The sequence below is a fragment of the Eptatretus burgeri genome, chromosome 2 (genome assembly GCF_056783735.1).
Source record: "Eptatretus burgeri isolate ZD-2024b chromosome 2, Ebu_testis_v1, whole genome shotgun sequence".
NCBI classification, from domain to species: Eukaryota; Metazoa; Chordata; class Myxini; order Myxiniformes; family Myxinidae; genus Eptatretus; species Eptatretus burgeri.
In genome coordinates this window covers 51540949-51557550 of record NC_140962.1, presented here as the reverse complement: position 1 = coordinate 51557550, position 16602 = coordinate 51540949, and the positions used below count along the sequence as shown (strand labels likewise).

General features: G+C 45.1%; 1 protein-coding gene across 8 annotated transcripts in view; it reads left to right on the top strand.

The window, feature by feature from the left end:
- Positions 1–16602, top strand: part of LOC147032039 (islet cell autoantigen 1-like) — a 146479-nt gene that overhangs the window by 54944 nt on the left and 74933 nt on the right. For all 8 annotated transcript variants that reach the window (XM_085869321.1, XM_085869319.1, XM_085869314.1 and 5 more), the window contains one exon: positions 14684–14807. In XM_085869321.1, the coding sequence (XP_085725447.1) occupies positions 14684–14807 (124 nt within the window). The remainder of the gene's footprint in view (positions 1–14683; positions 14808–16602) is intronic.

Below are 16602 nucleotides of genomic sequence, written 5' to 3'. Positions count from 1 at the left end.
GTTTTGTAAATACCATGCTGTTTTCCCTCATAACTTGATTTCTAATATGTAGTGTTGACCAATCTGTCGATCAATTTAATAAGAGACCCTTTTTCAATATTATGTACGTACCTTAACTTAATATATTATTATCTTGATTCAATTCTCAGTAACTTTTTCCTATCCTCAATTGACAGATTAACAAGGTTTTTTAATGAGCTTAGTCTGAAAGTAACTAACACAGTTACCGCACACAACTACTGTTTATGCATTTTGACAACAAACGCAGTGCATGCAAACATTATCATCGTCACAGAGTGATTCTTTGGAAGTCTTTCACAGACTCTCAGCTGTGCAAACACCCCTTTTGAGAGTTCCACTCCGCTCGGCCATGACATTTAGTTGCCATGACATGACATCTTCGAAACAAGAACTTTGATAACATTGTTACAAAATTTCTCAAAACAGTTAAACAACACCAAAGGCTAACATAGTTTAATTAACCTGGTGAGCATCCATTTTTTTTCATGTTGAAATGGAACTAAAATATCTCAAAAATAATGTTTAACCAATCTCTATCTCACTTCAGAATTCATCAAGATTTAAATGTCTGACATTACCCATCTATCCACTTATCTCTCACCAAAACAGCAATATGCTGCCATTTCCCAACTTACTCTGACCATCTCAGCACTTGCGTAAACCCACTTTAATTACAAATCAATTCCTTGCTCAAAACAAACAAATCATTTAAATCCCCCTGACCATCCATCCTGAATCCCTCAATCTTTCGCGCCTCGGTCCCGCATCTCTCCCCATCCATAGCTGTTATAACATGACTACAAAACCTCCCAACAGCAACCAACACCAGGAGCTTCACAATCAATACCCCTCCAGTTTGCCAACCAGCATAGCGACCGAAGCAAAACCACTCCACATTCAACCGTGTGATTTTTAAAACACCTTCTATCCATCCCCTCGTCTGACGGCCTGCAGAGTGTTCCGGTTGTCGTTGTCGCTGTCTTGTGGTTCCGGGGCGTATCTCAATGTGGTCACCATTTCCCCTAACTCCCCTGAACTATGTCCTTCGCTGACTGCCATAGAGATGTGGGGTGTAAATCCTTCTATGTATTTCATTAATTCACGCTCGCTGGCAGCTAGTTTCACCTCTAGCGCCGCGCCCTCCTTTCCGATCCATAAGTCAGTGGCTATCAGAATACGTGTGGCGGTGTAATCCCCGCGCACCTTGTCTGAGTATTCGAAATCCTGTATTGCTCGCCAATCTGTCACCCGTGGGACCATTTCTGTGGCCAACGTCTCCATCAGTGTTCCCACCCTGTCCTTATACACTGTTTGGGCTGCCCGTTCTGCCTCTGGAAGGTTCCTTCGGTTCAGGGTGTCATCTACCTCGTGCTCTGGTTTAACACTCCACACAGCCGAATGTGCACCCCATATCGAGCTTGGCAGCAACGCCGTACATATGAACCCAATATCTGTCCTGGTGGCCCCATGCATCGTTATCTGATCATGTAATATTTTTATTGCTTTTCTTGGGTTCACCTTTAAACATTCCTCCATGTTTGATTTTAGTCCCCTTATATCTTGTGGTGTCCACGATCTCCAGACCCACACGTTCTCCCCTGTTTGCATCATGGGGCACTGTTGAATATCAGCCCCTCTTATCTCTGCTTCCTCCTCCAGGACAGGGTAAATTCCTTTTGCTATCCCAGCCGGTGTTTTGTCTCCTCCTTCTTGTAATGCCAGCTGTGCTAGCACTTGTTTCCATTTCTCCTGTTTCATTTCGCTAGGTGTTTCTTGTTGGTTCAAGGTTCCCTCTAAACCTAGTCGCTTACGCTCTGTCTCAGCTTGTGACTCCGTTAGCCACGCAGCCAGCGCCTTCCAGTGTTTTCCACTTTGTCTCAGGCCCCCAGCTTTGCCCTCTGTCAACACAGTACTCACTGTATGCAATACCTTTGGATCCAGGGACCCATTCAGCGGGAAGGGATCCCTTCTGCCCACTGTCCAAGTCGCCTAATCTTGCACTCTCTTTACCTTATCGATTCCATATTTATCACCAACAACTTTCAGCATTGTCCCTCATGGTAACTGTATGTTCCTTGAAGAGTTATTCCCTATTGTGTGTTCTTAACTTCTCACTAGCCTTTAAGCTTTGGAACGTTTCTCCTTTTATTGTGCAGGATCAGAGACCTGCTCTTCTCAATTGCCTTAAGCTTTTCTTTCCTCTGAGGGACTCGAGACCCTCCCAACTATTATCCCAGGACTCTAACCTGCACTTACAGGACTCTAACCTGTTCCACCTGTTTCACTCGGACGTTCCTTGTCCTCTGACCCAAAACCGGTTACCTGAATCCGGCCTAATAGCCCTTTTTGTGCTCAAACAAACCGCACTCGATTTTCCTCGTTTACCATCAGTTCATAACCAAAGCAGACCCCGAGACTGTGTCCAAAGGAGCTCCCTCTGCCAGGTGTACAGTGTCCACTTAACGAGGGCTGTCCTGTATTGCAGGTGCCCGACGTGTGCGCACACGTACCTTGGTCTTGTAAGCACCGTACACCAAGCGAAGCCCCTCCGGTACACAGCTTCAGAAGTCGTCTAGTCCCTTCTGGGGTCGCCAGCTGTGAAGACCCTTCAATCCCAGCCAAGAATTGAGGTGAGTCAACTGAGGATACTCCAATGTGCGGTTTATTTGGGACACACGCATGCGGAGATGTGATGCAGGACTCGAACCAACAGTGGTCAAGACTCAGAATAACACACACTCTGAAGAATCATTCTCCAAAATGCATATATATACATATATATTATATATATATATATATATATATATATATATATATATATATATATATATATATATATATATATATATATATAAAACCTATTACAGGGCGGAGAAAACAAGACAAAGAAGAAACAATTTGGCAAGTGGACTTTCCACCCCTCCCTACGGCCCTCGGGTGAATCAGCCATAACAGAGTTCTCCAGCCGTTTGTTGCCACTCCGCACTGGAATAAACAATAACCTGCAGAAGCGCTCTGGCAAGGACATCTTGTAACACATCGTAAAGCAAACTGTAAAATGAAGGCAAAAGGTTTGGAGACACAATTTGAAGCAGCCAGGACAATGGTTTGAATCCAGGCACCTGGTTAATGCAATTACTGAATGGTGAAATGAGTTAAATGTCTAAATATGGACAATATGTGGCCAACACCTGATATGGATACCTGACATATATATTGTTGTGAATTCGCGCCCTCCGGCGTGCGGACGGCCACGTAACTCGGATCGCGGCATGTCGCCCACCAGACGGACAATTCAGTCATGACCCTCTGGGAACTATCGCCCGGAGCCAGTCACGGGTGGGCCTTTCGACCTCACCACAATCGTGCCAATCGGCCACCCGCGTAGGATAGGGTTGTTCGCCAAACTTGACCGACCTAAGTACCCACGCGGATGGTAAACCGGGCGATCGTACCTCGCCGCAGGTCGACTCCGGACACGAGCCGCTTGGCCGGCCCGTTCCGTACTATCGGGATAACCGAGCGGTGTTATCGTCGACCTCGACGGTTCAGATTAATTACCGGGATCTTGCACCCGCGACGAACCCTTTACGTGAAGCAGGATGGAGAGTCAATGGAGAAAAGACAAAGCGAAATGGGCACAGTTCACACAATGCACATTTATTTCCCGGCACACGGAGAGCACGTATATACAGCCATACAGTCAAAATGCACATATAGCAACCAAAACAATAAAAAAGCAACAACGACGCAGAGTTAATACCGACTACGCGCACACACGGCAACACTTATACAGCTCTACTTTACAGATGGCGCCAACACACATTTACACAAAAGCAAAGAAAAGAAGCCACCCTCATAGACAAGGGGGCAGACAGGCCTGTAGGCCAAATGTGCGCGTGACCTGGAGGAACGGCCAGGTCCGCGAGACCGGGGGGTCCTACCCGCGTCCTCGTGACGCGTTGGCGGGCGAGCCGCAAATGTGGCCGCGCAGCTGTGCCCCGACTCCGTGCTCCTTGGCGGATTTCGTTGGCACGACATTTGGAGTGGGGTGGGAACGGGGCCCCCTTTTGCACTATCTCAGCTTGAGGGAAAGGGGGAATTGTTGATGCCCTGGGGGAGGAGAATGGCTGGCTGGCTTGGGTCCCACGATGAGCGATCCCACACCGCTACCTTGTCGCCGACTGCCGTCCTTATGGCCTCGGACCCGAGCTCCCTTGCTTGCAGTTCCACCGTGACTCTTCTCCGTTCCACACTCTCCTCACCCGACCGACCCGACTCTCTTTTCCCAAAACTCTCTCGGCGACTCCAGAACCCAACTCACTTCATTCGCCTTGCGCTCGCCTTCTTATAGGCTGGCAGAAGCAGTTAATATGCAAATATACGGATCAGAATGACCTCGGGGGCGGAGCCACGCTCGCCCATTGGTCGGAGGAAACGGGGGCGTGAACCTCCCCTGATCCTAGAATTTGCATATATCGACTTCACACACACGTGCCTGGAGGCGGGGCCAAGCCGCCCGCGCTCGCTAATTGGACGGAGGAGAAGTGGGCGTGAAGCTTTTCTGATCTGAGTTTTCCCCTCGGAAAGGCCGCCATTTGCGCTCGCGGATCGGTGCGTTCGGCACCAATCGCTGAACGGGCCTGAGACAGCCCGACGTGCAGTGTTCACAGGTGGTGCGGGAATGGCCGTAAAAGGAGAGAGGTGAAGGTGGTGGAGGGTTTTCGGTGGTGATTTGATGGTTATGGTGCCGTTTGGGAATGGCGGTGATGCGATGATGTGGGAGCGTAGATGGTGGCGGTGGCATGGTGGTTGTGTGATGGCGGTTGAGACGTGGTTGGTTCAAAATAAAGAGAGAACAGAAAAACGACTGACTCAAAGCGTCGCAGCCCGGATGAATCGCATAAATTCCCTCTATACAACGGGTTTGGGCTAACTACACATGTACTTACAGAGATATCTCACCTTAGGGTCCTTTATGGTGTAATGCGAATTTCCACAGCCGTAACAATATATATATATATATATATATATATATATATATATATATATATATATATATATATATATATATATATATATATGTATATGTATATGTATATGTATATGTATATGTATATGTATATATATGTATATATATATATATATATATATATATATATATATATGTATATATATATATGTATATATATATATATATATATATATATATCGCTCTGGCAAAAAATGAGACCACTCCAAAACAAAATTTAATCAGCATCTCTACATGTATGGCAGCCATTCCATTCCTGTGTCTGTTGAATTCCAACACATGCACACCTCATTCTACCTGGTGAGGTACTGAATAGGTGATCACCTAAACCGAATTTTATTTAACAAGGAAAAGTATAAAAACCACTGCTGTGGTCATCACTATCCTCTTGCAATAGGACCAGCTGGATGGCAAAAACAGTGCTGGTAGTACCTCCAAAGCAATTGGAATCAAAAAAATAACTATTGACCATGCCAAAAGAGTTGAAAAGAAAAGTTTTGAGTGAGGAAAAGAAGGGTTCAATTCTGGCTTTACTGGCAGAGGGATACAGTGAGCGTCACGTTGCTTCCATCCTTAAAATTTCAAAGACGGCGGTTCATAAGAACAAGGTCAAGCAGCAGACATTGGGGACAACAAAGCTACAGACTGGCAGAGGGCGAAAACGACTTTCCACTGACCGGGATGACTCCAAACTCATTCGAATGTCACTCAACAACCGTAGGATGACATCAAGTGACCTACAAAAAGAATGGCAAACGGCATCTGGGGTGAAGTGCATGGCGAGGACGGTTCGAAACAGGCTCCTAGGGGCAGGGCTGAAGTCGTGCAAAGCAAGAAACAAGCAGTCATAGACTGGTACTTACGAAATCGTCAACTTGACCTCTGATCTTGTCTAATAAAAGCTGTCTGTCGAGAAGGTAGCGACGCAAACCAGAAGTTTCTTCGATGATCTGTACCAAACCATCAAAAATCGAATGTTTGACCTCACTGTGACCTTGACCTTTGACCGATTTTGACCAAAATCTAATCAGCGCTAGCCATCACCCTCCTGAATCACGTGGTGTAATTTGACATTGGTAGCTTCTTCCGTTCTCGAGTTATCGTGCCTACAAACAAACACACACACACACACACACACACACACACACACACACACAAACAGATGACGGAAGTCATCAATATACTTGCGAAATCTTTTAATTTCGTAAGTAAAAAGCCCCTCATCAATGAGAAGCAAAGAAGAAGAGCCAGGCTGAGGTTTGCAAAAGACCATAAGGATTGGACCGTAGAGGACTGGAGTAAGGTCATCTTCTCTGATGAGTCCAATTTTCAGCTTTGCCCAACACCTGGTCGTCTAATGGTTAGACAGAGACCTGGAGAGGCCTACAAACCACAGTGTCTCTCTGTGAAATTTGGAATTTCTGTGAAATTCTCCTAACAGCTCTGTGAAAAAATTTCACCGACTATGAAATTTGGTGAAGGATCGGTGATGATCTTGGGGTGCTTTAGCAAGGCTGGAATCGGGCAGATTTGTCTTTGTGAAGAACTCGTGAATCAAGCCATGTACAAGGTTGTCCTGGAAGAACACTTGCTTCCTTCTGCTCTGACAATGTTCCCCAACTCTGAGGATTCGTTTTTCCGGCAAGACAATGCTCCATGCCACACAGTCAGGTCAATCAAGGTGTGGATGGAGGATCATCAGATCAAGACCCTGTCATGGCCAGCCCAATCTCCAGACCTGAATCCCATTGAAAACCTCTGGAATGTGATCAAGAGGAAGATAGATGCTCACAAGCCATCAAACAAAGCTGAGCTGCTTGAATTTTTGCGCCAGGAGTGGCATAAAGTCACCCAACAGCAATGTGAAAGACTGGTGGAGAGCATGTCAAGACGCATGAAAGCTGTGATTGAAAATCAGGGTTATTCCACAAAATATTGATTTCTGAACTCTTCAAATTTAAAACATGAGTATTGTGTTGTTTAAAAATGAATATGAACTTGTTTTGTTTGTATTATTTGAGGTCTGAAAACACTGAATCTTTGTTATTTGACCAGTTGTCATTTTCTGCAAATAAATGCTCTAAATGACAATATTTTTATTCGGAATTTGGGAGAAATGTTGTCAGTAGTTAATAGAATAAAACAAAAATGTTCCTTTTACTCAAACACATACCTAAAAAGAGTAAAACCAGAAAAACTGATAATTTTGCAGTGGTCTCTTAATTTTTTTCCAGATATATATATATATATATATATATATATATATATATATATATATATATATATATATATATATATATATATATATATATATATTTCTTCTTCTTTCGGCTGCTTCCGTTAGGGGTCGCCACAGCGGATCATGCGTATGATCCGCATAGTGATTTGGCACATGTTTTATGCCGGATGCCCTTCCTGACGCAACCCTGGTCACCTCTTACGACACAGGGAAATAGTACACCTATTTTAACCAGGGTATACACCGGCCCAGTATACTGGTACTCATTTCGCCGACCTCAGAAGGATGACAGGCTGAGTCAACCCCCTGGTGTATTAATTCAGTGGCCCAACGGGGCTTGAACTCAGGACCTTTTGGATCCCAAGCCGCTGCCCTAACCACTGCGCCAACACCAGGCTCATATATATATATATATATATATATATATATATATATATATATATATATATATATATATATATATATATATATATATATATACATATATATATATATATATATATATACATATATATATATATATATATATATATATATATATATATATATATATATATATATATATATATATTGTTGTGGTTACCAAATTCGCAAACCACCATTCAGGTCCCTTAGGTGAGGTATCTCGGTAAGTACATGTGTAGTTAGGTCCAAACCCGTTGTCTAGTGGGAATACATGTCATTTATGCGTGCTGCGACTCTTCAGGATAGCCGTTTTTCTTTTACTATCTTTATTTTGGACCAACCGCCATGATTACAACCACAACCACCGCTTCACCACAACCGCCACGACCTTCACGTCACACCTCGCAACCGTAGCATCGCCACCGTTCTTTCCCCGCTGTGGGTACCGGTGTTGGACTCGTGCAGGGCGCGCGTCGAACAGCGTGTACAAAATCACGGATTTTGTGCTTCAAAAACGGATCAAAAACGACACACGCCCACTTTTTGCCGTCCAATCGGTGAGCGAGGGGTGATTTGGCCCCGCCTCCAGGACGATCGATATATGCAAATTTATGGATCAAAAAGCCTTCACGCCCACTTTTTCTCGGGCCAATGGGGAGCGAGGTGAAAGGTCAAAGGGAGGGGGTCAAAGGCGAAGCTACAGGGGGATAAAAGGACCGTGTTCGTCAGTCAGAGGGAGGAGGAGAGTCCAGAGAAGAGGAGAGTCGGAGAGTCCAGAGACGGAGAGTAAAGGAGTCGGAGAGTCCAGAGGCGGAGAGTAGGAGAGTCCAGAAGGAAGGAGTCGGAGAGTCCAGAGGAAAGGAGAGGCGGAGAGGCGGAGAGTAGGAGAGTCGGAAACAGAGAGTCAAGACTTCGCGGGCGGTGGAGCTGCTCGTCGTGTGCGTTGGAGTCGGAACGGAGGGGACGGAGCTGTGGAAAGGCGGCGACACCAGACGAGGGGGTGCTCGCGTCGTGCAGGAAGCTGCACCCGAGGGAGGCCGACAGCGCGACCTGGCCGAGGTGGAGACGCTCGTCGCGGGATAATAAAGATCCTCTATACCCCGAGCATCAGCAACCCCCTCCTGTTTCCCCCCGCGCTGAGATAGTGCGACCAAGGGGGCCCCTTTCCCACCCCCTACCAGACACTGCCCGCGAGGCCCGCGGGGTTGGGGCGCCATCGCCGCTCCGCGTCTCATCACCAGACGGGTAGGCGCGACCCGGTCTCGGCCTCAGGCCCGCCTCATCCTTGAGGGTATTCTTTCCTTGGTTTTGGGTATGTGTTGTCGGCGCCGTCTGTGAAGTAGAATTGTATAAGTGTTGCCGTGTGCTCGGTAGTCGGTATTAGCTCTGCATTGTGTTTTCGCTTTTACATTTGCTTTTTGTGTAAATTACATTGTGTCTTTTCTGTGTGCATTTGGTGGAATTGTATGTGTGCTTCCCGTGTGCCGCGAATAAATGTGCTTTTGTGTTGAACTGTTTCCCGCTTCGCTTCGTCATTTCTCCCATTGAATCCTCATCTTGCTTCACGTAAAGGGTTGGTAGTGGGCTGAATACGCCCGATAATTAATCGAACCGTCGAGGTCGACGATAACACCGCTCGGTTATTCTGATAGTACGGAACGGGTCGCTTAAGTGGCCCGTGTCCGAAGTCGACCTGCGGCGAGGTGCGATCGCCCGGTCTACCCTCCGCGTGGGTACTTAGGTAGGTCGAATTTGGCGAGCAACCCTATCGCACGCGGGGGTTGATTGGCTCGATCGCGGTGAGACCGAAAGGTCCACCCGTGACTGGTTCCCGGCGTTAGTCCGAGAGGGTCACGACTGGATTGTCCGTCCGGTGGGCGACGTGCCGCGATTCGAGTTACGTGGCCGTCAGCACGCCGGCGGGCGCGAATCCTCAACAATATATATATATATATATATACATATATATACATATATATATATACATATATATATACATATATACATATATATATATATATATATATATATATATATAGACACTGTTTCACCTGATCTCACCTGATTAGCCAAGATGCCTAATCAGTCTCACCCGAAATGCCTAAGCAATCTCCTTGGCTATTGGACACAATCCTGGATGAGTGTCCACTCCAACACAGGATACCAGCGTGCTGGCACTCATTTTGCCGACCTCGGAAGGATGACAAGCAGTCAACCCCACCTGTTATTAATTCAACAGCAAAGTGGAATTTGAACTCAGGATCCTCGGAACCCAAGCCCACTAAATATATATATATATATATATATATATATATATATATATATATATATATATATATATATATATATATATATATATTGAAGGAGCCCTTAGGGTACAAACAGAGCAGAGGTTGCAGGTTGGTACAGTGATCTGAATTAAGACCCTGAGTATGTTAGCTCCATGCAAATAGTGCAGTCAAATTAAAGACTGGTGAAGAGGGATGGAAACATAGCTGACCAAAGACCACAACTTCAAAGCCCATGTAACTCGCCCTGAGCATGTGTTGCAGTGGCCGACATTGTTAAATGAACCATATCCTGAAACTGGACGTGACACCGATGCTCTCAACTGTCCAGCAGTGCATGTACCGCTCTGACTCTACCACCACCCAACCATCTCTCAGAATCTTCATGAATCCTCCAAATGTTGCTGGCGAACACCCTTAAATTATCTTGAACCAGCTAACCATTCAGATCAGCTGGCTCAAGTGACCAGTTCAAACTTGCCTTAGGGAGAAAACATGCAAATTAATGTTCAAATGTTCAGCCCATCTCTCACAGGCAGGACCGTGGCCTCTCTATCTTATATAGCCTCCATTCTGGGCTTGTACCCTCTACTCTTTCTGTGTTCTGTCTCCCCTCTCCTCCCCGCCCCCCTCCCCTCCACCCCAAATTTCTGCAGGGCACAGCGGTTTGCCAGTAACCCACCTTTGGTGAAACGCTCAAAATCCAGGCTCATTACTTGCCTTGACCCATTTGTTTCTCCTTTCTGTCACCTGTGGAACCAACTTCCTCAATCTGTTCAATCTCATTCTTCCCTCCAGGGCTTTAATATTCACCATCACCTTACATCCTTCCCAACCCATACTCTTGATATTTGTTTAACCATCATTAACCCTCCGCAAGCCCACCCCTTCTTCTCCATGTTATCATGTTTTCTCCCCTCTCATCCTTTTTGTTTTACAATTACATTTTTGGTGGCCTCTGTATTCGACCAACTCATTTTTTGGTCTTGCACCATCTACCCTCTGTTGGCTCGACCCCTCCCAGGTTTCTGCATGATGCACATGGTCTGCCAGTAACCCTGTACTTGTTAAACTCCCAAAATCCATGCTCACTGCTCACCGACACTCATTTGTTCCTCTTTTCTCTCACCGAGATAGAACCATCTTCCCCAGTCTGTTCAGTCCCATTCTTCCCTCCAGTGATTCAAGACAGCTGTTCACCACTACCTCAAGTCCAAGATTGTCACCCCCATCCATACTCATAATCTCTTCTACCCAAAATAAACCCATACGAAGCACTCCTTATTTCCAGGTTATTGTGATTTCCACCACCACCACCCCACCCCCCCCCCGTCACCTCTTTTCTTCGTGAGATATCAGTTGGTATGTTCCTTTTCTGTTTCATCCTCAGTTTTCCCTCCCTTTCCTTGCCGTGTCTCATCATGTATCCAGCTTGTTCACCCCGTGTCCCATCCCCCTCCCCTTGCTTTCATTCACCCATTCTTTTTTCCAAGTGTCTCTCTGTTGTGTCCCTCTATCTGCTGCTGGTGTCCTCCCCCATCCCCTTTTCCACTATGTTATTTTTGTGCTGTTGTGTTCTGGTAATTCTGTATTCTCGCTATTCCACAGGCCTTGACTTTGTTTATGAAAGATGTCTCGCTGTCCTGTGACAGTTATAACAATTGCGGTTCTACAAGGGCAGTAGCTATCAGGATGGCTTCACGGGCATCACAATTTGCTCGGGTACCAATACACAATGGCTTATTACAGCGCGTGCGCTGTATACAATTGCACCGAGTTTGAAATATCCCCAGTGTCTACCACGTCTACCATGTCTCCGGTGTCCCGGTTCCCCCCCCCCTCCTCCCCCACGTGCCTGTGACTGCCAATGACGGCCGTCCGGTAGATGCAGTGCGTAACCTAGACCGAAATGGTGACAATTGATGGAAATACCCGAGTATTTCAATGGAAATTTGTGAAACTAACGTGTTATATATATGAAAACCATTGAATTTATTGCTTGACGGAAAAAAGCAAGAAACGCGCCCCTCTCATGTACGAATGACCGAAAGATGTCATTTCCGCCCACCATCGCATTTCGCGCCGAAAGGCGTCATTTCCGCCCACCATCGCATTTTGCGCCGATTGCCGAACGCTGAAAGCTAAGTTCTTCTTTTGCCATCATTCTTTTGCGGCCTCCTGCCACGCTGTATCGAACAATTTCATTCCTTCTGTTATATATAAAGGTGCTTATCACAATAATAACAAGATTTTTACATTTCAAATATTAAGTACGCTTTTTAATTGTTTGTCAACTGAAAAAGCATAAATTGCATATTTTAACATTAGTGTTCTCATTTGCTTCACCACACGCGCTGTATTGAAGGATTTCACTTGTTCTTTTTGAAAGTCATTACCTCACACATAATGTAACTCTGAAAAAGGCCCTTGTATACAAATTCATGTTGCAACCCCAAATCATAAACCCATTCTAAACCCAACCTTTCATTTTAATCTTTAATTATATATTTTAAAAATTTATATCATGTGTTTGCTTTTTTTTTTTGTATTTTGGCATTTCTTCTCTTAATTTATGCAAGCACTTTTGTGGGCTTTAATCTATATATTAAAGGAAACGGATTTCTATCATTTTGTTCCTCTGTCTGTTACGCTTTGTTTGTTCGCTGGGACATCATTGCAGCATTATGTCTTCCGCTAGGCTAGGCCTCCATGGACATACACTTCATCCACTCAACCCATCCCATCGCTTCACTGATGGCAGTTAAACTCCATAACCCATATATCTGACGTATGCAGGCGATGTACTAAATGCCAGACGTGAAGCATCAGGATGATGGACTTAGTAAGATGGCGGTGTAGTAAGATGGTGTTACATCTGAGACATCATTATGGCTTTACGTCTAGCACTTGGCTCGGCCTTTACGACTTGGCTCGGCCTCGGTATTATTCACGACTCAATGGGAATTGAATTTTGCAACTGGAAAAAGAAAACGACATCACGTTTGATTCCTGGGAACATAAAACAAATTCATAATATTGTTTTTTGATGAATAAGTGTGTGTATTACTAAATGTAACGCTAGGTTGTTAGCAATAACCAAAATGTTTTTGGAATAAAAATAAATTGCAATATTGACAGTCAATAACATATATAAGTTGTATTGTTCAACTACCATTCGCGAAGGGATGCTTTCAATGCTAGTATTGTTGTGGGCCGGGATTCGGTGGCGATAAACGACCACAAGGTGGAGCAGTAGAGCCGTCTCCCACCGAACACCCGAAATTAAAAGGTCGTCACCCCGGATAACTCCGGAGTCGATGGGCCACTTAAAGGACCCTGATCGCCAATTCTCTGAGGGTGTGGGGTAGGGTCAATAGCCAAATTTCAAAATACCTAAGTACCCACGTCGTCAAATTACCGGGGAAGTCACACCCTCGGCCGCCTCTGTCCGAACCGAGTCGCAGGTCCTGACTCGGATCCGGTGTAACCTAGCGGAGTTACCAGAGCCGTGCCGGTCCCAATGACAATTTACGGCACCAACGGCCTTACCTTTTCTCAAACCCGAACCATGCGAGGCCAATGAAAGAAAACACAAACAACGAACTGGAACATTTAACACGGGGGTTTATTTATAAACAATAATCGGGGAGGGGAGCACACAAAGAGCAGAGTTATCCGAATAAAAGAATGCAAACAATGTACAATGAAAAACACTTAATCAATCTTACTTGAAGACGGGGCCCACGGACACACACACACACACACACACACACACACACACACACACACACACACACACACACACACACACACACACACACACACACACACACACCCAAAGAAATGGTGGCCGCGGCCTTTATTTGTACCTGTCCACCTCGTGCGGTCTGGTCGAGCTTGTCCGGTGGTGGGACTCAAATACGCAGCACCAAGCACCAGGGACCAGGAATGACGCCAGTGAGCACGGGAACGGACCAGACAAGACGCCAGCAGGCAAGACGAGGCTTCCTCTCTTTCTCCTCTTTCTCGACGACGGGGTGAACCATCCTTTCTCGATGGCTCGCCACCTCCTCTTGTCCTTCCCCTCCCCCGCGGGTCGAGGGAAACGCTCTGAGGTACTCACCTCCGGATTGGATTGAACATCCCATCTGGCTTGGCGAGGCCGCCCCTGAGGTGGTCAGCCTCCTGATTGGATGAGGCATCTCGGGGGGTGTGTCGAGGCGTCTCGGAGGCCCGCCCCCCGAAGAGGCTCCGTAGTAGCTTTCGGCACGCTGGCCTCCCATTTGCTGGGGTGCACGTGCGATGTTCTTTGGCTGGAGGAAACGCTCCATGCCCTTCCTCAGAGCGGAGCCTCGATCTGAGGCGATGGAGGCTCCGCCCACGCCTTCAGCCAAAAACACGTGGGCAATGGCGACCGGGTTGAGTGAGGGACGGTGCCGCCGTTGTTGTTGTTGTTGTTGTTGTAATAGATGTATAAATCCTGATTATAAAATTTCTCACAGCACACACACGAAATTCCCATTAGACACAGGGGATGGATTCTAACGATAAACATATACTTATCGAAATAACTAAGCTTAGGGACTGTGTCTGTCTGTGTGCAAATGGCTTCCAGATTCGCAACAGTATAACATAAAACTGAAATATGTTGGCAAAAGTTGTAAGTGTGATTGTTTTGTACGTGCTGCTTGCAATCAGTGCTGTCTGAGGAAGAGAATGAAATTGGCCGGTTTCTCAAGAATCATGGGTCCAAGGATACCAGTACTGCAGGGAAGATGATGTGTGCCACTGGAAAGGCTCTTTCTTGCTCGTCACTGCAAAGGTGAGCCAAAATCAAGTGCTACCATCAGACTTGGATTGTGTTTGAATTATGCAACTCTTGACATTTTAGTTTTCCATTTGAGGGACAAATTTGTTTTTTTTGTTTTTTTAGGAAGATGTTATTGTGAAAATTTATTATGTAGAAAAGTACCATTTTTGTCATTGCCTCAACTACGTGTGGGATTTAAAAAGTTCCTCAAACGGGACACATTAGTTAGTGTTAGAGAAATGCCAAGTTTTTCATTGCTCCAAATTTCAGAATCTATAATTAGAAAAAATATATATTTCCTTACTCATTATACATACTTATAAATTGAAAACAAAAACATAGTTGGCGTTTCTTAGACTATTGTGAGCATTTTGTACATTAACTTTTTGAATGCTTCTCAAACATGGGCTGGCAGAATATCCCTGGAAGCACCCACACACACCCTCTAAGATGTCTAGCCAGGTTTCGAATCTCAACCCGGCTATAAACTGTCATCCCAGTGTTTCACTGGCAGGGTGATTCATCAATGTGTGTACCTTCCTTCGGTTTGACATTTACACTGAACGTCGGTGGACGTTAAAGATACTACGGTATCCTTCAGGAAATGTTGGTGAGTTATCACCGACACCCTGGCCAAATTACAAATTCCTGCCCTGACTTCCTGTGTCGGAGTGGTAACCAGTCCAGGATTGTCGCCCAAGCCCAAGAAACTGCTTCGACAGAACTGACGCACTTTATAGAGCATGGTACATGATCTGACCTGATCAGTCATCCTCCGGTGAACATCCTGCACAGGTTACTTGATTTGGTGAGGCCACATACTTTGCTTGTATTCTGAAATTACTGAACAAGACTGTGAATGGACTTGCACTTTGGGGCCCAAGGGTATTGAACTCCTTGCTTTGCTGGACTTCTGTATTTTCATAATTGATTTTGTCTCGATCTCAACCACTCAAGTTGAGATCTTGGTTTTCCACTGTACAATCAACCTGCTAACTGCCATGTTTTCCATCAAAATGTGCCACCTATGAACAAAAAATCCAAGACGAAACGATCCTTTTGACTTTTCTCTCTATATTGGTACCATTTTTATGTTTGTCATGAATAGTTCGTTAATGATTCATGAAATCATCCTATTTCATCTGTAACACCCTGTTATAAGCATGTTAAATTATTCATTGTTTTACTACAAACACCTTTTACCAGAAACATCTGGTTTGGGGGCAGGATGCGGAAGGAAGATGGGTTGTTGGGGAAAATTTATTTTGTGTCTGTCACTAGTAATATCCCGTTACTCTGGCAAGGGTCGGTAAATCACTTGCACTGTGGCATGTGCCCAGGCAAAAATTGCTAGTCTTCTCCCCACCTTCACTTGGGGAAGTGGAAGAGGGGGAGATTTATTTTGTGCCCGTGACTTAGCTTACCCTGGGTACTACAAACACAAATACAAAATGTGGTAGACACCCAAGCTGTTTTCAATTCCATAAGGTTCATACATACAGACATACATACAATTGTTAAATTCTTGTATGAAACTTTTTTTTGCTATCATTATTGAACAAGTTGTTTTATCCCATAACATTTCTATCATCCACTTTAGGTAAATATTATAACTTTTGAATTCAAGTTAGTTCTAATTCACCATTAAATTTATCAGATTTCTGGCTATTAAAGGCAAAGTTGCATGTTTTGATGAATGAAAAATGTTCACATTTTGTGCATGTAAAGCTATAGACTTTGATAACATCACAAATTCCAGAATTAAGTGAGTATGGTGAGATGAATCACATTCACTCTTGGTCGTAAC